At 50.5% G+C, this 21,616-nt stretch overlaps 1 protein-coding gene and 1 long non-coding RNA gene across 8 annotated transcripts in view; one reads left to right on the top strand and one right to left on the bottom strand.

Annotated features, from left to right (window-relative positions):
* LOC118371002 (pseudokinase FAM20A-like) overlaps positions 1-21,616 on the top strand; it is a 49,665-nt gene that overhangs the window by 12,609 nt on the left and 15,440 nt on the right. For both annotated transcript variants that reach the window (XM_052471861.1, XM_052471865.1), the window contains exons 2-3: positions 15,431-15,624; positions 15,812-15,862. In XM_052471861.1, coding sequence (XP_052327821.1) covers positions 15,431-15,624; positions 15,812-15,862 — 245 coding nt within the window. The remainder of the gene's footprint in view (positions 1-15,430; positions 15,625-15,811; positions 15,863-21,616) is intronic.
* Positions 15,875-19,781, bottom strand: LOC127909852 (uncharacterized). 6 transcript variants are annotated; one of them, XR_008072604.1, is made up of 5 exons: positions 18,722-19,781; positions 18,163-18,652; positions 17,850-18,129; positions 16,730-16,799; positions 15,875-16,449 (listed from the first exon to the last, which is right to left on the bottom strand). It is a non-coding gene; the product is annotated as an uncharacterized LOC127909852 (long non-coding RNA). The 6 variants fall into 6 exon arrangements; XR_008072599.1 differs by having other exon boundaries at positions 17,850-18,652; positions 18,862-19,781; XR_008072595.1 differs by having other exon boundaries at positions 17,850-18,652; positions 18,827-19,781.

The following is a 21,616-nucleotide window of genomic DNA, read 5'->3' on the forward strand; positions in this document are numbered from 1 at the left end:
CTCAGAATGTTCTCATTTCAGAATGTTCTCCTCTCAGTCTGTTCTCATCTCAGTCTGTTCTCCTCTCAGTCTGTTCTCCCTCTCAGCCTGTTCTCCTCTCTGTCTGTTCTCCTCTCAGTCTGTTCTCCTCTCAGCCTGTCCTCCTCTCAGTCTGTTCTCGCCTCAGTCTGTTCTCCTCTCAGAATGTTCTCCTCTCAGTCAGTTCTCCTCGCAGTCTGTTCTCCTCTCAGTCTGTTCTCCCTCTCAGTCTGTTCTCCTCACAGTCTGTTCTCCTCTCAGAATGTTCTCCTCTCAGCCTGTCCTCCTCTCAGTCTGTTCTCGCCTCAGTCTGTTCTCCTCTCAGAATGTTCTCCTCTCAGTCAGTTCTCCTCACAGTCTGTTCTCCTCTCAGTCTGTACTCTTCTCAGTCTGCTCTCTTTCTCAGTCTGTTCTCCCTCTCAGTCTGTTCTCATCTCAGTCTGTTCTCCTCTCAGTCTGTTCTCCCTCTCAGTCTGTTCTCCTCTCAGTCTGTTCTCCTCACTTTCTGTTCTCATCTCAGTCTGTTCTCCTCTCAGTCTGTTCTCCTCTGAGTCTGTTCTCCTCTCACTCTGTTCTCACTCTCAGCCTGTTCTCCTCTCAGTCTGTTCTCCTCTCAGCCTGTCCTCCTCTCAGTCTGTTCTCCTCTCAGCCTGTCCTCCTCTCAGTCTGTTCTCCTCTCAGTCTGTTCTCCTCTCAGAATGTTCTCCTCTCTGTCTGTTCTCCTCTCAGTCTGTTCTCCTCTCACTCTGTTCTCCCTCTCAGCCTGTTCTCCTCTCAGTCTGTTCTCCTCTCAGCCTGTCCTCCTCTCAGTCTGTTCTCCTCTCAGTCTGTTCTCCTCTCTGTCTGTTCTCCTCTCAGTCTGTTCTCCTCTCAGCCTGTCCTCCTCTCAGTCTGTTCTCGCCTCAGTCTGTTCTCCTCTCAGAATGTTCTCCTCTCAGTCAGTTCTCCTCGCAGTCTGTTCTCCTCTCAGTCTGTTCTCCCTCTCAGCCTGTTCTCCTCACAGTCTGTTCTCCTCTCAGAATGTTCTCCTCTCAGTCTGTTCTCCTCTCAGCCTGTCCTCCTCTCAGTCTGTTCTCGCCTCAGTCTGTTCTCCTCTCAGAATGTTCTCCTCTCAGTCTGTTCTCCTCTCAGCCTGTCCTCCTCTCAGTCTGTTCTCGCCTCAGTCTGTTCTCCTCTCAGAATGTTCTCCTCTCAGTCAGTTCTCCTCACAGTCTGTTCTCCTCTCAGTCTGTACTCTTCTCAGTCTGCTCTCTTTCTCAGTCTGTTCTCCCTCTCAGTCTGTTCTCATCTCAGTCTGTTCTCCTCTCAGTCTGTTCTCCCTCTCAGTCTGTTCTCCTCTCAGAATGTTCTCATTTCAGAATGTTCTCCTCTCAGTCTGTTCTCCTCTCAGTCTGTTCTCCTCTCAGACTGTTCTCATATCAGTCTGTTCTCCTCTCAGTCTGTTCTCCTCACAGTCTGTTCTCCTCTCAGAATGTTCTCCTCTCAGTCTGTTCTCTTCTCAGTCTGCTCTCTTTCTCAGTCTGTTCTCCCTCTCAGTCTGTTCTCATCTCAGTCTGTTCTCAGTCTGTTCTCCCTCTCAGTCTGTTCTCCTCTCAGAATGTTCTCATTTCTGTTCTCCTCTCAGTCTGTTCTCATCTCAGTCTGTTCTCCTCTCAGTCTGTTCTCCTCTCAGCCTGTTCTCCTCTCAGTCTGTTCTCCTCTCAGTCTGTTCTCCTCTCAGCCTGTTCTCCTCTCACTCTGTTCTCCCTCTCAGCCTGTTCTCCTCTCAGTCTGTTCTCCTCTCAGCCTGTCCTCCTCTCAGTCTGTTCTCCTCTCAGTCTGTTCTCCTCTCTGTCTGTTCTCCTCTCAGTCTGTTCTCCTCTCAGCCTGTCCTCCTCTCAGTCTGTTCTCGCCTCAGTCTGTTCTCCTCTCAGAATGTTCTCCTCTCAGTCAGTTCTCCTCGCAGTCTGTTCTCCTCTCAGTCTGTTCAGCCTCTCTCACAGTCTGTTCTCCTCTCAGAATGTTCTCCTCTCAGTCTGTTCTCCTCTCAGCCTGTCCTCCTCTCAGTCTGTTCTCGCCTCAGTCTGTTCTCCTCTCATAATGTTCTCCTCTCAGTCTGTTCTCCTCTCAGCCTGTCCTCCTCTCAGTCTGTTCTCGCCTCAGTCTGTTCTCCTCTCAGAATGTTCTCCTCTCACTCAGTTCTCCTCACAGTCTGTTCTCCTCTCAGTCTGTACTCTTCTCAGTCTGCTCTCTTTCTCAGTCTGTTCTCCCTCTCAGTCTGTTCTCATCTCAGTCTGTTCTCCTCTCAGTCTGTTCTCCTCTCAGAATGTTCTCATTTCAGAATGTTCTCCTCTCAGTCTGTTCTCCTCTCAGTCTGTTCTCCTCTCAGACTGTTCTCATATCAGTCTGTTCTCCTCTCAGTCTGTTCTCCTCACAGTCTGTTCTCCTCTCAGAATGTTCTCCTCTCAGTCTGTTCTCTTCTCAGTCTGCTCTCTTTCTCAGTCTGTTCTCCCTCTCAGTCTGTTCTCATCTCAGTCTGTTCTCCTCGCAGTCTGTTCTCCCTCTCAGTCTGTTCTCCTCTCAGACTGTTCTCCCTCTCAGCCTGTTCTCCTCTCTGTCTGTTCTCCTCTCAGTCTGTTCTCCTCTCAGCCTGTTCTCCTCTCTGTCTGTTCTCCTCTCAGTCTGTTCTCCTCTCAGCCTGTCCTCCTCTCAGTCTGTTCTCGCCTCAGTCTGTTCTCCTCTCAGAATGTTCTCCCTCTCAGTTCTCTGTCTGTTCTCCTCACAGTCTGTTCTCCTCTCAGAATGTTCTCCTCTCAGTCTGTTCTCCTCTCAGCCTGTCCTCCTCTCAGTCTGTTCTCGCCTCAGTCTGTTCTCCTCTCAGAATGTTCTCCTCTCAGTCAGTTCTCCTCACAGTCTGTTCTCCTCTCAGTCTGTACTCTTCTCAGTCTGCTCTCTTTCTCAGTCTGTTCTCCCTCTCAGTCTGTTCTCCTCTCAGTCTGTTCTCCTCTCAGTCTGTTCTCCCTCTCAGTCTGTTCTCCTCTCAGTCTGTTCTCCTCACTTTCTGTTCTCATCTCAGTCTGTTCTCCTCTCAGTCTGTTCTCCGCTGAGTCTGTTCTCCTCTCACTCTGTTCTCACTCTCAGCCTGTTCTCCTCTCAGTCTGTTCTCCTCTCAGCCTGTCCTCCTCTCAGTCTGTTCTCCTCTCAGCCTGTCCTCCTCTCAGTCTGTTCTCCTCTCAGTCTGTTCTCCTCTCAGAATGTTCTCCTCTCTGTCTGTTCTCCTCTCAGTCTGTTCTCCTCTCACTCTGTTCTCCCTCTCAGCCTGTTCTCCTCTCAGTCTGTTCTCCTCTCAGCCTGTCCTCCTCTCAGTCTGTTCTCCTCTCAGTCTGTTCTCCTCTCTGTCTGTTCTCCTCTCAGTCTGTTCTCCTCTCAGCCTGTCCTCCTCTCAGTCTGTTCTCGCCTCAGTCTGTTCTCCTCTCAGAATGTTCTCCTCTCAGTCAGTTCTCCTCGCAGTCTGTTCTCCTCTCAGTCTGTTCTCCCTCTCAGCCTGTTCTCCTCACAGTCTGTTCTCCTCTCAGAATGTTCTCCTCTCAGTCTGTTCTCCTCTCAGCCTGTCCTCCTCTCAGTCTGTTCTCGCCTCAGTCTGTTCTCCTCTCAGAATGTTCTCCTCTCAGTCTGTTCTCCTCTCAGCCTGTCCTCCTCTCAGTCTGTTCTCGCCTCAGTCTGTTCTCCTCTCAGAATGTTCTCCTCTCAGTCAGTTCTCCTCACAGTCTGTTCTCCTCTCAGTCTGTACTCTTCTCTCTGCTCTCTTTCTCAGTCTGTTCTCCCTCTCAGTCTGTTCTCATCTCAGTCTGTTCTCCTCTCAGTCTGTTCTCCTCTCAGTCTGTTCTCCTCTCAGAATGTTCTCATTTCAGAATGTTCTCCTCTCAGTCTGTTCTCCTCTCAGTCTGTTCTCCTCTCAGACTGTTCTCATATCAGTCTGTTCTCCTCTCAGTCTGTTCTCCTCACAGTCTGTTCTCCTCTCAGAATGTTCTCCTCTCAGTCTGTTCTCTTCTCAGTCTGCTCTCTTTCTCAGTCTGTTCTCCCTCTCAGTCTGTTCTCATCTCAGTCTGTTCTCCTCGCAGTCTGTTCACCCTCTCAGTCTGTTCTCCTCTCAGAATGTTCTCATTTCAGAATGTTCTCCTCTCAGTCTGTTCTCATCTCAGTCTGTTCTCCTCTCAGTCTGTTCTCCCTCTCAGCCTGTTCTCCTCTCTGTCTGTTCTCCTCTCAGTCTGTTCTCCTCTCAGCCTGTCCTCCTCTCAGTCTGTTCTCGCCTCAGTCTGTTCTCCTCTCAGAATGTTCTCCTCTCAGTCAGTTCTCTCGCAGTCTGTTCTCTCTCTCAGTCTGTTCTCCCTCTCAGTCTGTTCTCCTCACAGTCTGTTCTCCTCTCAGAATGTTCTCCTCTCAGTCTGTTCTCCTCTCAGCCTGTCCTCCTCTCAGTCTGTTCTCGCCTCAGTCTGTTCTCCTCTCAGAATGTTCTCCTCTCAGTCAGTTCTCCTCACAGTCTGTTCTCCTCTCAGTCTGTACTCTTCTCAGTCTGCTCTCTTTCTCAGTCTGTTCTCCCTCTCAGTCTGTTCTCATCTCAGTCTGTTCTCCTCTCAGTCTGTTCTCCCTCTCAGTCTGTTCTCCTCTCAGAATGTTCTCATTTCAGAATGTTCTCCTCTCAGTCTGTTCTCTTCTCAGTCTGTTCTCCTCTCAGACTGTTCTCATATCAGTCTGTTCTCCTCTCAGTCTGTTCTCCTCACAGTCTGTTCTCCTCTCAGAATGTTCTCCTCTCAGTCTGTTCTCCTCTCAGTCTGTTCTCTTCTCAGTCTGCTCTCTTTCTCAGTCTGTTCTCCCTCTCAGTCTGTTCTCATCTCAGTCTGTTCTCCTCGCAGTCTGTTCTCCCTCTCAGTCTGTTCTCCTCTCAGAATGTTCTCATTTCAGAATGTTCTCCTCTCAGTCTGTTCTCCTCTCAGTCTGTTCTCCCTCTCAGTCTGTTCTCCTCTCAGAATGTTCTCATTTCAGAATGTTCTCCTCTCAGTCTGTTCTCCTCTCAGAATGTTCTCATTTCAGAATGTTCTCCTCTCAGTCTGTTCTCCTCTCTTTCTGTTCTCATCTCAGTCTGTTCTCCTCTCTGTTTGTTCTCCTCTCAGTCTGTTCTCGCCTCAGTCTGTTCTCCTCTCAGAATGTTCTCCTCTCAGTCTGTTCTCCTCTCAGCCTGTCCTCCTCTCAGTCTGTTCTCTCAGTCTGTTCTCCTCTCAGAATGTTCTCCTCTCAGTCAGTTCTCCTCACAGTCTGTTCTCCTCTCAGTCTGTACTCTTTCAGTCTGCTCTCTTTCTCAGTCTGTTCTCCCTCTCAGTCTGTTCTCATCTCAGTCTGTTCTCCTCTCAGTCTGTTCTCCCTCTCAGTCTGTTCTCCTCTCAGAATGTTCTCATTTCAGAATGTTCTCCTCTCAGTCTGTTCTCCTCTCAGTCTGTTCTCCTCTCAGACTGTTCTCATATCAGTCTGTTCTCCTCTCAGTCTGTTCTCCTCACAGTCTGTTCTCCTCTCAGAATGTTCTCCTCTCAGTCTGTTCTCTTCTCAGTCTGCTCTCTTTCTCAGTCTGTTCTCCCTCTCAGTCTGTTCTCATCTCAGTCTGTTCTCCTCGCAGTCTGTTCTCCCTCTCAGTCTGTTCTCCTCTCAGAATGTTCTCATTTCAGAATGTTCTCCTCTCAGTCTGTTCTCATCTCAGTCTGTTCTCCTCTCAGTCTGTTCTCCCTCTCAGCCTGTTCTCCTCTCTGTCTGTTCTCCTCTCAGTCTGTTCTCCTCTCAGCCTGTCCTCCTCTCAGTCTGTTCTCGCCTCAGTCTGTTCTCCTCTCAGAATGTTCTCCTCTCAGTCAGTTCTCCTCGCAGTCTGTTCTCCTCTCAGTCTGTTCTCCCTCTCAGTCTGTTCTCCTCACAGTCTGTTCTCCTCTCAGAATGTTCTCCTCTCAGTCTGTTCTCCTCTCAGCCTGTCCTCCTCTCAGTCTGTTCTCGCCTCAGTCTGTTCTCCTCTCAGAATGTTCTCCTCTCAGTCAGTTCTCCTCACAGTCTGTTCTCCTCTCAGTCTGTACTCTTCTCAGTCTGCTCTCTTTCTCAGTCTGTTCTCCCTCTCAGTCTGTTCTCATCTCAGTCTGTTCTCCTCTCAGTCTGTTCTCCCTCTCAGTCTGTTCTCCTCTCAGAATGTTCTCATTTCAGAATGTTCTCCTCTCAGTCTGTTCTCTTCTCAGTCTGTTCTCCTCTCAGACTGTTCTCATATCAGTCTGTTCTCCTCTCAGTCTGTTCTCCTCACAGTCTGTTCTCCTCTCAGAATGTTCTCCTCTCAGTCTGTTCTCCTCTCAGTCTGTTCTCTTCTCAGTCTGCTCTCTTTCTCAGTCTGTTCTCCCTCTCAGTCTGTTCTCATCTCAGTCTGTTCTCCTCGCAGTCTGTTCTCCCTCTCAGTCTGTTCTCCTCTCAGAATGTTCTCATTTCAGAATGTTCTCCTCTCAGTCTGTTCTCCTCTCAGTCTGTTCTCCCTCTCAGTCTGTTCTCCTCTCAGAATGTTCTCATTTCAGAATGTTCTCCTCTCAGTCTGTTCTCCTCTCAGAATGTTCTCATTTCAGAATGTTCTCCTCTCAGTCTGTTCTCCTCTCTTTCTGTTCTCATCTCAGTCTGTTCTCCTCTCTGTTTGTTCTCCTCTCAGTCTGTTCTCCCTCTCAGTCTGTTCTCCTCTCAGTCTGTTCTCCTCACTTTCTGTTCTCATCTCAGTCTGTTCTCCTCTCAGTCTATTCTCCTCTGAGTCTGTTCTCCTCTCACTCTGTTCTCACTCTCAGCCTGTTCTCCTCTCAGTCTGTTCTCCTCTCAGCCTGTCCTCCTCTCAGTCTGTTCTCCTCTTAGTCAGTTCTCCTCTCAGTATGTTCTCCTCTCTGTCTGTTCTCCTCTCAGTCTGTTCTCCTCTCACTCTGTTCTCCCTCTCAGCCTGTTCTCCTCTCAGTCTGTTCTCCTCTCAGCCTGTCCTCCTCTCAGTCTGTTCTCCTCTCAGTCTGTTCTCCTCTCTGTCTGTTCTCCTCTCAGTCTGTTCTCCTCTCAGCCTGTCCTCCTCTCAGTCTGTTCTCGCCTCAGTCTGTTCTCCTCTCAGAATGTTCTCCTCTCAGTCAGTTCTCCTCGCAGTCTGTTCTCCTCTCAGTCTGTTCCCCCTCTCAGTCTGTTCTCCTCACAGTCTGTTCTCCTCTCAGAATGTTCTCCTCTCAGTCTGTTCTCCTCTCAGTCTGTTCTCCTCTCAGCCTGTCCTCCTCTCAGTCTGTTCTCCTCTCAGTATGTTCTCCTCTCTGTCTGTTCTCCTCTCAGTCTGTTCTCCTCTCAGCCTGTCCTCCTCTCAGTCTGTTCTCGCCTCAGTCTGTTCTCCTCTCAGAATGTTCTCCTCTCAGTCAGTTCTCCTCGCAGTCTGTTCTCCTCTCAGTCTGTTCTCCCTCTCAGTCTGTTCTCCTCACAGTCTGTTCTCCTCTCAGTCTGTACTCTTCTCAGTCTGCTCTCTTTCTCAGTCTGTTCTCCCTCTCAGTCTGTTCTCATCTCAGTCTGTTCTCCTCTCAGTCTGTTCTCCCTCTCAGTCTGTTCTCCTCTCAGACTGTTCTCGCCTCAGTCTGTTCTCCTCTCAGAATGTTCTCCTCTCAGTCAGTTCTCCTCGCAGTCTGTTCTCCTCTCAGTCTGTTCTCCCTCTCAGCCTGTTCTCCTCACAGTCTGTTCTCCTCTCAGAATGTTCTCCTCTCAGTCTGTTCTCCTCTCAGCCTGTCCTCCTCTCAGTCTGTTCTCGCCTCAGTCTGTTCTCCTCTCATAATGTTCTCCTCTCAGTCTGTTCTCCTCTCAGCCTGTCCTCCTCTCAGTCTGTTCTCGCCTCAGTCTGTTCTCCTCTCAGAATGTTCTCCTCTCAGTCAGTTCTCCTCACAGTCGGTTCTCCTCTCAGTCTGTACTCTTCTCAGTCTGCTCTCTTTCTCAGTCTGTTCTCCTCTCAGTCTGTTCTCATCTCAGTCTGTTCTCCTCTCAGTCTGTTCTCCCTCTCAGTCTGTTCTCCTCTCAGAATGTTCTCATTTCAGAATGTTCTCCTCTCAGTCTGTTCTCCTCTCAGTCTGTTCTCCTCTCAGACTGTTCTCATATCAGTCTGTTCTCCTCTCAGTCTGTTCTCCTCACAGTCTGTTCTCCTCTCAGAATGTTCTCCTCTCAGTCTGTTCTCCTCTCAGTCTGTTCTCTTCTCAGTCTGCTCTCTTTCTCAGTCTGTTCTCCCTCTCAGTCTGTTCTCATCTCAGTCTGTTCTCCTCGCAGTCTGTTCTCCCTCTCAGTCTGTTCTCCTCTCAGAATGTTCTCATTTCAGAATGTTCTCCTCTCAGTCTGTTCTCCTCTCAGTCTGTTCTCCCTCTCAGTCTGTTCTCCTCTCAGAATGTTCTCATTTCAGAATGTTCTCCTCTCAGTCTGTTCTCCTCTCTGTTTGTTCTCCTCTCAGTCTGTTCTCCCTCTCAGTCACTTCTCCTCTCAGTCTGTTCTCCTCACTTTCTGTTCTCATCTCAGCCTGTTCTCCTCTCAGTCTGTTCTCCTCTCAGCCTGTCCTCCTCTCAGTCTGTTCTCCTCTTAGTCAGTTCTCCTCTCAGTATGTTCTCCTCTCTGTCTGTTCTCCTCTCAGTCTGTTCTCCTCTCACTCTGTTCTCCCTCTCAGCCTGTTCTCCTCTCAGTCTGTTCTCCTCTCAGCCTGTCCTCCTCTCAGTCTGTTCTCCTCTCAGTCTGTTCTCCTCTCTGTCTGTTCTCCTCTCAGTCTGTTCTCCTCTCAGCCTGTCCTCCTCTCAGTCTGTTCTCGCCTCAGTCTGTTCTCCTCTCAGAATGTTCTCCTCTCAGTCAGTTCTCCTCGCAGTCTGTTCTCCTCTCAGTCTGTTCTCCCTCTCAGTCTGTTCTCCTCACAGTCTGTTCTCCTCTCAGAATGTTCTCCTCTCAGTCTGTTCTCCTCTCAGTCTGTTCTCCTCTCAGCCTGTCCTCCTCTCAGTCTGTTCTCCTCTCAGTCTGTTCTCCTCTCTGTCTGTTCTCCTCTCAGTCTGTTCTCCTCTCAGCCTGTCCTCCTCTCAGTCTGTTCTCGCCTCAGTCTGTTCTCCTCTCAGAATGTTCTCCTCTCAGTCAGTTCTCCTCGCAGTCTGTTCTCCTCTCAGTCTGTTCTCCCTCTCAGTCTGTTCTCCTCACAGTCTGTTCTCCTCTCAGTCTGTACTCTTCTCAGTCTGCTCTCTTTCTCAGTCTGTTCTCCTCTCAGTCTGTTCTCATCTCAGTCTGTTCTCCTCTCAGTCTGTTCTCCCTCTCAGTCTGTTCTCCTCTCAGACTGTTCTCATTTCAGTCTGTTCTCCTCTCAGTCTGTTCTCCTCTCAGTCTGTTCTCCCTCTCAGTCTGTTCTCCTCTCAGTCTGTTCTCCTCTCAGAATGTTCTCCTCTCAGTCTGCTCTCCTCTCAGTCTGTTCTCCTCTCAGTCTGTTCTCCTCTCAGTCTGTTCTCCTCTCAGTCTGTTCTCCTCTCAGTCCGTTCTCCTCTCAGTCTGTTCTCCTCTCAGAATGTTCTCCTCTCAGTCTGTTCTCCTCTCAGTCCGTTCTCCCTCTCAGCCTGTTCTCCTCTCAGTCTGTTCTCCTCTCAGTCTGTTCTCCTCTCAGTCTGTTCTCCTCTCAGTCTGTTCTCCTCTCAGTCTGTTCTCCTCTCAGTCTGTTATCCTCTCAGTCTGTTCTCCCTCTCAGTCTGTTCTCCTCTCAATCTGTTCTCCTCTCAGTCTGTTCTCCGCTCAGACTGTTCTCCTCTCTGTCTGTTCTCCCTCTCAGTCTGTTCTCCTCTCAGTCTGTTCTCCTGTCAGTCTGTTCTCATCTCAGCCTGTCCTCCTCTCAGTCTGTTCTCCTCTCAGTCTGTTCTCCTCTCTGTCTGTTCTCCTCTCAGTCTGTTCTCCTCTCAGCCTGTCCTCCTCTCAGTCTGTTCTCGCCTCAGTCTGTTCTCCTCTCAGAATGTTCTCCTCTCAGTCAGTTCTCCTCGCAGTCTGTTCTCCTCTCAGTCTGTTCTCCCTCTCAGTCTGTTCTCCTCACAGTCTGTTCTCCTCTCAGTCTGTACTCTTCTCAGTCTGCTCTCTTTCTCAGTCTGTTCTCCCTCTCAGTCTGTTCTCATCTCAGTCTGTTCTCCTCTCAGTCTGTTCTCCCTCTCAGTCTGTTCTCCTCTCAGACTGTTCTCATTTCAGTCTGTTCTCCTCTCAGTCTGTTCTCCTCTCAGTCTGTTCTCCCTCTCAGTCTGTTCTCCTCTCAGTCTGTTCTCCTCTCAGAATGTTCTCCTCTCAGTCTGCTCTCCTCTCAGTCTGTTCTCCTCTCAGTCTGTTCTCCTCTCAGTCTGTTCTCCCTCTCAGTCTGTTCTCCTCTCAGTCCGTTCTCCTCTCAGTCTGTTCTCCTCTCAGAATGTTCTCCTCTCAGTCTGTTCTCCTCTCAGTCCGTTCTCCCTCTCAGCCTGTTCTCCTCTCAGTCTGTTCTCCTCTCAGTCTGTTCTCCTCTCAGTCTGTTCTCCTCTCAGTCTGTTCTCCTCTCAGTCTGTTCTCCTCTCAGTCTGTTCTCCTCTCAGTCTGTTCTCCCTCTCAGTCTGTTCTCCTCTCAATCTGTTCTCCTCTCAGTCTGTTCTCCGCTCAGACTGTTCTCCTCTCTGTCTGTTCTCCCTCTCAGTCTGTTCTCCTCTCAGTCTGTTCTCCTGTCAGTCTGTTCTCATCTCAGCCTGTCCTCCTCTCAGTCTGTTCTCCTCTCAGTCTGTTCTCCTCTCTGTCTGTTCTCCTCTCAGTCTGTTCTCCTCTCAGCCTGTCCTCCTCTCAGTCTGTTCTCGCCTCAGTCTGTTCTCCTCTCAGAATGTTCTCCTCTCAGTCTGTTCTCCTCTCAGCCTGTCCTCCTCTCAGTCTGTTCTCCTCTCAGTCAGTTCTCCTCTCAGTCTGTTCTCCTCTCAGTCTGTTCTCCCTCTCAGTCTGTTCTCCTCTCAGTCTGTTCTCCTCTCAGAATGTTCTCCTCTCAGTCTGTTCTCCTCTGTCTGTTCTCTTCTCAGTCTGTTCTCTTTCTCAGTCTGTTCTCCCTCTCAGTCAGTTCTCATCTCAGTCTGTTCTCCTCTCAGTCTGTTCTCCCTCTCAGTCTGTTCTCCTCTCAGAATGTTCTCATTTCAGAATGTTCTCCTCTCAGTCTGTTCTCCTCTCAGTCTGTTCTCCTCTCAGAATGTTCTCATTTCAGAATGTTCTCCTCTCAGTCTGTTCTCCTCTCAGTCTGTTCTCCTCTCAGTCTGTTTTCCTCTCAGTCTGTTCTCCCTCTCAGTCTGTTCTCCCTCTCAGTCTGTTCTCCCTCTCAGTCTGTTCTCCTCTCAGTCTGTTCTCCTCTGTTTGTTCTCCTCTCAGTCTGTTCTCCCTCTCAGTCTGTTCTCCTCTCAGTCTATTTCCTCTCAGCCTGTTCTCCCTCTCAGTCTGTTCTCCTCTCAGTCTGTTCTCCTCTCCGTCTGTTCTCCCTCTCAGTCTGTTCTCCCTCTCAGTCTGTTCTCCTCTCAGTCTGTTCTCCTCTCAGAATGTTCTCATTTCAGAATGTTCTCATTTCAGAATGTTCTCCTCTCAGTCTGTTCTCCTCTCAGTCTGTTCTCCTCTCAGAATGTTCTCATTTCAGAATGTTCTCCTCTCAGTCTGTTCTCCTCTCAGTCTGTTCTCCTCTCAGTCTGTTTTCCTCTCAGTCTGTTCTCCCTCTCAGTCTGTTCTCCCATTCCAGTCTATTCTCCCTCTCAGTCTGTTCTCCTCTCAGTCTGTTCTCCTCTGTTTGTTCTCCTCTCAGTCTGTTCTCCCTCTCAGTCTGTTCTCCTCTCAGTCTATTTCCTCTCAGCCTGTTCTCCCTCTCAGTCTGTTCTCCTCTCTGTCTGTTCTCCTCTCAGTCTGTTCTCCCTCTCAGTCTGTTCTCCTCTCAGTCTGTTCTCCTCTCCGTCTGTTCTCCCTCTCAGTCTGTTCTCCCTCTCAGTCTGTTCTCCCTCTCAGTCTGTTCTCCTCTCAGTCTGTTCTCCTCTCAGTCTGTTCTCCTCTCAGTCTGTTCTCCTCTCCGTCCGTTCTCCCTCTCAGTCTGTTCTCCCTCTCCGTCTGTTCTCCCTCTCAGTCTGTTCTCCTCTCAGTCTGTTCTCCTCTCAGTCTATTTCCTCTCAGCCTGTTCTCCCTCTCAGTCTGTTCTCCTCTCAGTCTGTTCTCCTCTCAGTCTGTTCTCCCTCTCAGTCTGTTCTCCTCTCAGTCTGTTCTCCTCTCCGTCTGTTCTCCCTCTCAGGCTGTTCTCCTCTCAGTCTGTTCTCCTTCTCAGTCTGTTCTCCTCTCAGTCTGTTCTCATCTCAGTCTGTTCTCCTCTCTGTCTGTTCTCCTCTCCGCCTGTTCTCCTCTCAGTCTGTTCTCCTCTCAGAATTTTCTCCTCTCAGTCTGTTCTCCTCTCAGTCTGTTCTCTTTCTCAGTCTGTTCTCCCTCTCAGTCAGTTCTCATCTCAGTCTGTTCTCCTCTCAGTCTGTTCTCCCTCTCAGTCTGTTCTCCTCTCAGTCTGTTCTCCTCTCAGTCTGTTCTCCTCTCAGTCTGTTCTCCTCTAACTCTGTTCTCCCTCTCAGCCTGTTCTCCCTCTCAGTCTGTTCTCCCTCTCAGTCTGTTCTCCTCTCAGTCTGTTCTCCTCTGTTTGTTCTCCTCTCAGTCTGTTCTCCCTCTCAGTCTGTTCTCCTCTCAGTCTATTTCCTCTCAGCCTGTTCTCCCTCTCAGTCTGTTCTCCCTCTCAGTCTGTTCTCCCTCTCAGTCTGTTCTCCTCTCAGTCTGTTCTCCTCTGTTTGTTCTCCTCTCAGTCTGTTCTCCCTCTCAGTCTGTTCACCTCTCAGTCTATTTCCTCTCAGCCTGTTCTCCCTCTCAGTCTGTTCTCCTCTCAGTCTGTTCTCCTCTCCGTCTGTTCTCCCTCTCAGTCTGTTCTCCCTCTCAGTCTGTTCTCCTCTCAGTCTGTTCTCCTCTCAGAATGTTCTCATTTCAGAATGTTCTCATTTCAGAATGTTCTCCTCTCAGTCTGTTCTCCTCTCAGTCTGTTCTCCTCTCAGAATGTTCTCATTTCAGAATGTTCTCCTCTCAGTCTGTTCTCCTCTCAGTCTGTTCTCCTCTCAGTCTGTTTTCCTCTCAGTCTGTTCTCCCTCTCAGTCTGTTCTCCCTCTCAGTCTGTTCTCCCTCTCAGTCTGTTCTCCTCTCAGTCTGTTCTCCTCTGTTTGTTCTCCTCTCAGTCTGTTCTCCCTCTCAGTCTGTTCTCCTCTCAGTCTATTTCCTCTCAGCCTGTTCTCCCTCTCAGTCTGTTCTCCTCTCAGTCTGTTCTCCTCTCAGCCTGTTCTCCCTCTCAGTCTGATCTCCTCTCAGTCTGTTCTCCTCTCCGTCTGTTCTCCCTCTCAGTCTGTTCTCCCTCTCAGTCTGTTCTCCCTCTCAGTCTGTTCTCCTCTCAGTCTGTTCTCCTCTCAGTCTGTTCTCCTCTCAGTCTGTTCTCCTCTCCGTCTGTTCTCCCTCTCAGTCTGTTCTCCCTCTCCGTCTGTTCTCCCTCTCAGTCTGTTCTCCTCTCAGTCTGTTCTCCTCTCAGTCTGTTCTCCTCTCAGTCTGTTCTCCCTCTCAGTCTGTTCTCCTCTCAGTCTGTTCTCCTCTCAGTCTGTTCTCCCTCTCAGTCTGTTCTCCTCTCAGTCTGTTCTCCTCTCCGTCTGTTCTCCCTCTCAGTCTGTTCTCCTCTCAGTCTGTTCTCCTCTCAGCCTGTCCTCTCAGTCTGTTCTCCTCTCAGTCTGTTCTCCTCTCTGTCTGTTCTCCTCTCAGTCTGTTCTCATCTCAGTCTGTTCTCCTCTCTGTCTGTTCTCCTCTCCGCCTGTTCTCCTCTCAGTCTGTTCTCCTCTCAGAATGTTCTCCTCTCAGTCTGTTCTCCTCTCAGTCTGTTCTCTTTCTCAGTCTGTTCTCCCTCTCAGTCAGTTCTCATCTCAGTCTGTTCTCCTCTCAGTCTGTTCTCCCTCTCAGTCTGTTCTCCTCTCAGTCTGTTCTCCTCTCAGTCTGTTCTCCTCTCAGTCTGTTCTCCTCTAACTCTGTTCTCCCTCTCAGCCTGTTCTCCTCTGTCTGTTCTCCTCTCAGTCTGTTCTCCTCTCAGTCTGTTCTCCTCTCAGTCTGTTCTCCTCTCTGTTCTCCTCTCTGTTTGTTCTCCTCTCAGTCTGTTCTCCTCTCAGGCTGTTCTCCTCTCAGTCTGTTCTCCTTCTCAGTCTGTTCTCCTCTCAGTCTGTTCTCCTCTCAGTCTGTTTTCCTCTCAGCCTGTTCTCCTCTCAGGCTGTTCTCCTCTCAGTCTGTTCTCCTTCTCAGTCTGTTCTCCTCTCAGTCTGTTTTCCTCTCAGTCTGTTCTCCTCTCAGTCTGTTCTCCTCTCAGTCTGTTCTCCTCTCAGTCTGTTCTCCTCTCAGGCTGTTCTCCTCTCAGTCTGTTCTCCCTCTCAGTCTGTTCTCCTCTGTCTGTTCTCCTCTCAGTCTGTTCTCCTCTCAGTCTGTTCTCCCTCTCAGTCTGTTCTCCTCTCAGTCTGTTCTCCTCTCCGTCTGTTCTCCCTCTCAGTCTGTTCTCCTCTCAGTCTGTTCTCCTCTCTGTTTGTTCTCCTCTCAGTCTGTTCTCCCTCTCAGTCTGTTCTCCTCTCAGGCTGTTCTCCCTCTCAGTCTGTTCTCCTTCTCAGTCTGTTCTCCTCTCAGTCTGTTCTCCTCTCAGTCTGTTTTCCTCTCAGTCTGTTCTCCCTCTCAGTCTGTTCTCCCTCTCAGTCTGTTCTCCTCTCAGTCTGTTCTCCTCTCAGTCTGTTCTCCTCTCAGTCTGTTCTCCTCTCAGTCTGTTCTCCCTCTCAGTCTGTTCTCCTCTCAGTCTGTTCTCCTCTCAGTCTGTTCTCCCTCTTAGTCTGTTCTCCTCTCAGTCTGTTCTCCCTCTCAGTCTGTTCTCCTCTCAGTCTGTTCTCCTCTCAGTCTGTTCTCCCTCTCAGTCTGTTCTCCCTCTCAGTCTGTTCTCCTCTCAGTCTGTTCTCCCTCTCAGTCTGTTCTCCTCTCAGTCTGTTCTCCTCTGTAGTCTGTTCTCCTCTGTGGAAATATGCTAGTTTGGATGATTGTTGGTCCTGTGACGCAACAGTTGCCCTGACCGTGGGAGTTGGATTTTTAGAGGTGCTTTCAATAAAATTTGACTGTATGAGTTTCACAGTGCGTATCGCAGGTTTTCAAGGATAACTTGTTTGGTGTACCCTAACCATGACCTCGTTTTGACCACCTCTCTTTCCCCCTCAGGCATACAATATGATGTTGTACAGCAAGGGCAAGGCTATGCATAACCCTAGCCCCACTCCCACGCTCTCCCTCTCTCTCTCCCCCCACCTCTTTCCCTTAGGCATATGAAGCTGTACAGTGAGGCTGCAGCGGCCCTCAACATGACAATGCTGGAACACCAGGTGACCTTTGACCCTGAGGCCAGCTGGCTGAAGTTCCACCTGGGCATCAACCGCTATGCCCTGTACGCCCGTGATGACCCCGCCATCACCCGCCTGCTGCAAGACATGCAGGCCACCACTGTCATCAGCGCAGGTAGGACCTGTCTTATGGGAGTTATAACCATTCATATAAGTGGTATTCATATGAGTGTTATAACAATTCATATGAGCATTAAAGTCACCGTCAACAGTGCATGTAGGTGCTATAGGACCTTGTGCTTTAATAATTAACCATTTATATAATTGTTATAGGTATTCATTGCAGAAATGTCTTTATGCAGATTACACTCAAGATGAAAAGGCCCTCAAAGGAGCATGTGACTGTACCCAGGGTAAGGTCCTGTCATGTCAACATATCTGCACTGTTCTGTGTCTGCATGATTTGTGTGTTTTGTGTTCGAACATACATTCCTTTTAAAACGTGTTCTATAATGCTTTGGTGTGTCAATGGTTGTTTTGAGGAGAACAGGGAGAGAAATGAGAGGAAAGAGAATCAGTTGACACAGTCCTCTTCATGACTGGTTCTTTTGTAGTTTCTTTCTCCCTGTTATATCCTTCGGTGCTCAGTCGTGCTATCAGAGCTATCAGAACACCCTGTTGCACCACTGACAAGACTTTGGTTTTCATCCAAGGCCCATAAAGTAGCATCTCTAGAACTTCATAAGTCACATCCCTGGAGGCAGAGAGCAGAGACAGACTCATTTAGGTCAAAGGCAGAGTGTTCTTTAAAAAGCTTTATCTCAGAGAGTAGGAGTGTGGTGATGCCACAGCAGACAGTCAGACAGACAGACAGACAGACAGACAGACAGACAGACAGACAGAGACCGACCAACCAATCTCACTTAACAGCAACCTGCTGCATTCTAAGATTTGTAGCTCCTTCAACCACACTCCCTGAAAACACACTGGTGGCTCCAACCTCAGCGACAACACACACACACTGGTGGCTCCAACCTCAGCGACAACACACACACACTGGTGGCTCCAACCTCAGCGACAACACACACACACTGGTGGCTCCAACCTCAGCGACAACACACACACACTGGTGGCTCCAACCTCAGCGACAACACACACACACTGGTGGCTCCAACCTCAGCGACAACACACACACACTGGTGGTTCCAACCTCAGCAACAACACACACACACTGGTGGCTCCAACCTCAGCAACAACACACACACACTGGTGGCTCCAACCTCAGCAACAACACACACACACTGGTGGCTCCAACCTCAGCGACAACACACACACACTGGTGGCTCCAACCTCAGCGACAACACACACACACTGGTGGCTCCAACCTCAGCGACAACACACACACACTGGTGGCTCCAACCTCAGCGACAACACACACACACTGGTGGTTCCAACCTCAGCGACAACACACACACACTGGTGGCTCCAACCTCAGCGACAACACACACACACTGGTGGTTCCAACCTCAGCGACAACACACACACACTGGTGGCTCCAACCTCAGCAACAACACACACACACTGGTGGTTCCAACCTCAGCGACAACACACACACACTGGTGGTTCCAACCTCAGCGACAACACACACACACTGGTGGCTCCAACCTCAGCAACAACACACACACACTGGTGGCTCCAACCTCAGCAACAACACACACACACTGGTGGTTCCAACCTCAGCAACAACACACACACACTGGTGGCTCCAACCTCAGCGACAACACACACACACTGGTGGTTCCAACCTCAGCGACAACACACACACACTGGTGGCTCCAACCTCAGCAACAACACACACACACTGGTGGTTCCAACCTCAGCAACAACACACACACACTGGTGGCTCCAACCTCAGCGACAACACACACACACTGGTGGTTCCAACCTCAGCAACAACACACACACACTGGTGGTTCCAACCTCAGCGACAACACACACACACTGGTGGTTCCAACCTCAGCAACAACACACACACACTGGTGGCTCCAACCTCAGCAACAACACACACACACTGGTGGTTCCAACCTCAGCAACAACACACACACACTGGTGGTTCCAACCTCAGCAACAACACACACACACTGGTGGCTCCAACCTCAGCGACAACACACACACACTGGTGGTTCCAACCTCAGCAACAACACACACACACTGGTGGTTCCAACCTCAGCGACAACACACACACACTGGTGGTTCCAACCTCAGCAACAACACACACACACTGGTGGCTCCAACCTCAGCGACAACACACACACACTGGTGGCTCCAACCTCAGCGACAACACACACACACTGGTGGTTCCAACCTCAGCGACAACACACACACACTGGTGGTTCCAACCTCAGCGACAACACACACACACTGGTGGTTCCAACCTCAGCGACAACACACACACACTGGTGGTTCCAACCTCAGCGACAACACACACACACTGGTGGTTCCAACCTCAGCAACAACACACACACACTGGTGGTTCCAACCTCAGCGACAACACACACACACTGGTGGCTCCAACCTCAGCGACAACACACACACACTGGTGGCTCCAACCTCAGCGACAACACACACACACTGGTGGCTCCAACCTCAGCGACAACACACACACACTGGTGGCTCCAACCTCAGCAACAACACACACACTGGTGGCTCCAACCTCAGCGACAACACACACACACTGGTGGCTCCAACCTCAGCGACAACACACACACACTGGTGGCTCCAACCTCAGCGACAACACACACACACTGGTGGCTCCAACCTCAGCGACAACACACACACACTGGTGGCTCCAACCTCAGCGACAACACACACACACTGGTGGCTCCAACCTCAGCGACAACACACACACACTGGTGGCTCCAACCTCAGCGACAACACACACACACTGGTGGCTCCAACCTCAGCGACAACACACACACACTGGTGGCTCCAACCTCAGCGACAACACACACACACTGGTGGTTCCAACCTCAGCGACAACACACACACACTGGTGGCTCCAACCTCAGCGACAACACACACACACTGGTGGTTCCAACCTCAGCGACAACACACACACACTGGTGGTTCCAACCTCAGCGACAACACACACACACTGGTGGCTCCAACCTCAGCAACAACACACACACACTGGTGGCTCCAACCTCAGCGACAACACACACACACTGGTGGCTCCAACCTCAGCGACAAACACACACACTGGTGGTTCCAACCTCAGCGACAACACACACACACTGGTGGTTCCAACCTCAGCGACAACACACACACACTGGTGGCTCCAACCTCAGCGACAACACACACACACTGGTGGCTCCAACCTCAGCGACAACACACACACACTGGTGGTTCCAACCTCAGCGACAACACACACACACTGGTGGTTCCAACCTCAGCGACAACACACACACACTGGTGGCTCCAACCTCAGCGACAACACACACACACTGGTGGTTCCAACCTCAGCGACAACACACACACACTGGTGGTTCCAACCTCAGCGACAACACACACACACTGGTGGTTCCAACCTCAGCGACAACACACACACACTGGTGGTTCCAACCTCAGCGACAACACACACAAATCCTCTGTTCCTCTATCCTACTTTTATTCGTACATGGCTTTTTCAACCAATTCTTCTTGAACGGCTAAAAAGCGACAGTGTGCCCTTTGCTCTTCAAAGCTTGTTTGTGTCTGTTTGATTCCCCTCCAGTTAAACACAGCAGAGAGATTGTAAACAACGAATAAGATACAACTTCAGAAGACTAAGCTGAATCAGCTGGAATCAGGAGGAGAAGCGTATGTCTTTATGAATACTGGTTAGCTTTGCTCTGTGACGCAGCATGCTGAGTACCCAGACATAAAGAAACCCTGCTGAAGGTAGTCCTCCATCTGGCCTTATCATTGGGACTAGGTCCAGGCAGAAACAGATGTAGAGCAGGGAAAATAATATTGAACAGAGTCAACAATAACCCACAAGGATTGGAACTTGGGTCAGATTCCAAACCAACTATGTGTTTTTTGGATAGGTTTTTAGAACGAGCTAAGGTTGGCCAAGACGGCATTCTGAGAGCAGCTGAGAGAGACACAGTAGTCTGAGAGCAGCCGAGAGAGACACAGCAGTCTGAGAGCAGCCGAGAGAGACACAGCAGTCTGAGAGCAGCCGAGAGAGATACAGCAGTCTGAAAGCAGCCGAGAGAGACACAGTAGTCTGAGAGCAGCCGAGAGAGACACAGCAGTCAGAGAGCAGCTGAGAGAGACACAGCAGTCTGAAAGCAGCCGAGAGCGACACAGTAGTCTGAGAGCAGCCGAGAGAGACACAGCAGTCAGAGCAGCCGAGAGAGACACAGCAGTCTGAGAGTAGCTGAGAGAGACACAGCAGTCTGAGAGCAGCTGAGAGAGATACAGCAGTCTGAGAGCAGCTGAGAGAGACACAGCAGTCTGAGAGCAGCTGAGAGAGACACAGCAGTCTGAAAGCAGCCGAGAGAGACACAGTAGTCTGAGAGCAGCCGAGAGAGACACAGCAGTCTGAGAGCAGCCGAGAGAGACACAGCAGTCTGAGAGCAGCCGAGAGAGACACAGCAGTCTGAGAGCAGCCGAGAGAGATACAGCAGTCTGAAAGCAGCCGAGAGAGACACAGTAGTCTGAGAGCAGCCGAGAGAGACACAGCAGTCAGAGAGCAGCTGAGAGAGACACAGCAGTCTGAAAGCAGCCGAGAGCGACACAGTAGTCTGAGAGCAGCCGAGAGAGACACAGCAGTCAGAGCAGCCGAGAGAGACACAGTAGTCCGAGAGCAGCTGAGAGAGACACAGCAGTCTGAAAGCAGCCGAGAGAGACACAGCAGTCTGAGAGCAACCGAGAGAGACACAGCAGTCAGAGCAGCCGAGAGAGACACAGCAGTCTGAGAGCAGCCAAGAGGGACACAGCAGTCTGAGAGCAGCCAAGAGGGACACAGCAGTCTGAGAGCAGCTGAGAGAGACACAGCAGTCTGAGAGCAGCCAAGAGAGACACAGCAGTCTGAGAGCAGCCAAGAGGGACACAGCATTCTGAAAGCAGCCAAGAGGGACACAGCAGTCTGAGAGCAGCTGAGAGAGACACAGCAGTCTGAGAGCAGCCAAGAGGGACACAGCAGTCTGAGAGCAGCCAAGAGGGACACAGCAGTCTGAGAGCAGCTGAGAGAGACACAGCAGTCTGAGAGCAGCCAAGAGAGACACAGCAGTCTGAGAGCAGCCAAGAGGGACACAGCATTCTGAAAGCAGCCAAGAGGGACACAGCAGTCTGAGAGCAGCTGAGAGAGACACAGCAGTCTGAGAGCAGCTGAGAGAGACACAGCAGTCTGAAAGCAGCCGAGAGAGACACAGCAGTCTGAGAGCAGCTGAGAGAGACACAGTAGTCTGAGAGCAGCCGAGAGGGACACAGCAGTCTGAGAGCAGCTGAGAGAGACACAGCAGTCTGAGAACAGCTGAGAGAGACACAGCAGTCTGAGTGCAGCTGAGAGAGACACAGCAGTCTGAGTGCAGCTGAGAGAGACACAGCAGTTTGAGAGCAGCTGAGAGAGACACAGCAGTCTGAGTGCAGCTGAGAGAGACACAGCAGCTGAGAGCAGCTGAGAGAGACACAGCAGTTTGAGAGCAGCTGAGAGAGATACAGCAGTCTGAGTGCAGCTGAGAGAGACACAGCAGCTGAGAGCAGCTGAGAGAGGCACAGCAGTCTGAGGGCAGCTGAGAGAGACACAGCCGTCTGAGAGCAGCTGAGAGAGACACAACAGTTTGAGAACAGCCGAGAGAGACACAGCAGTCTGAGAGCAGCTGAGAGAGACACAGCAGTTTGAGAGCAGCTGAGAGAGACACAGCAGTCTGAGTGCAGCTGAGAGAGACACAGCAGTTTGAGAGCAGCTGAGAGAGACACAGCAGTCTGAGTGCAGCTGAGAGAGACACAGCAGCTGAGAGCAGCTGAGAGAGACACAGCAGTCTGAGAACAGCCGAGAGAGACACAGTAGTCTGAGAGCAGCTGAGAGAGACACAGCAGTTTGAGAGCAGCTGAGAGAGACACAGCAGTCTGAGTGCAGCTGAGAGAGACACAGCAGCTGAGTGCAGCTGAGAGAGACA

The sequence above is a fragment of the Oncorhynchus keta genome, chromosome 2 (genome assembly GCF_023373465.1).
Source record: "Oncorhynchus keta strain PuntledgeMale-10-30-2019 chromosome 2, Oket_V2, whole genome shotgun sequence".
NCBI lineage: Eukaryota > Metazoa > Chordata > Actinopteri > Salmoniformes > Salmonidae > Oncorhynchus > Oncorhynchus keta.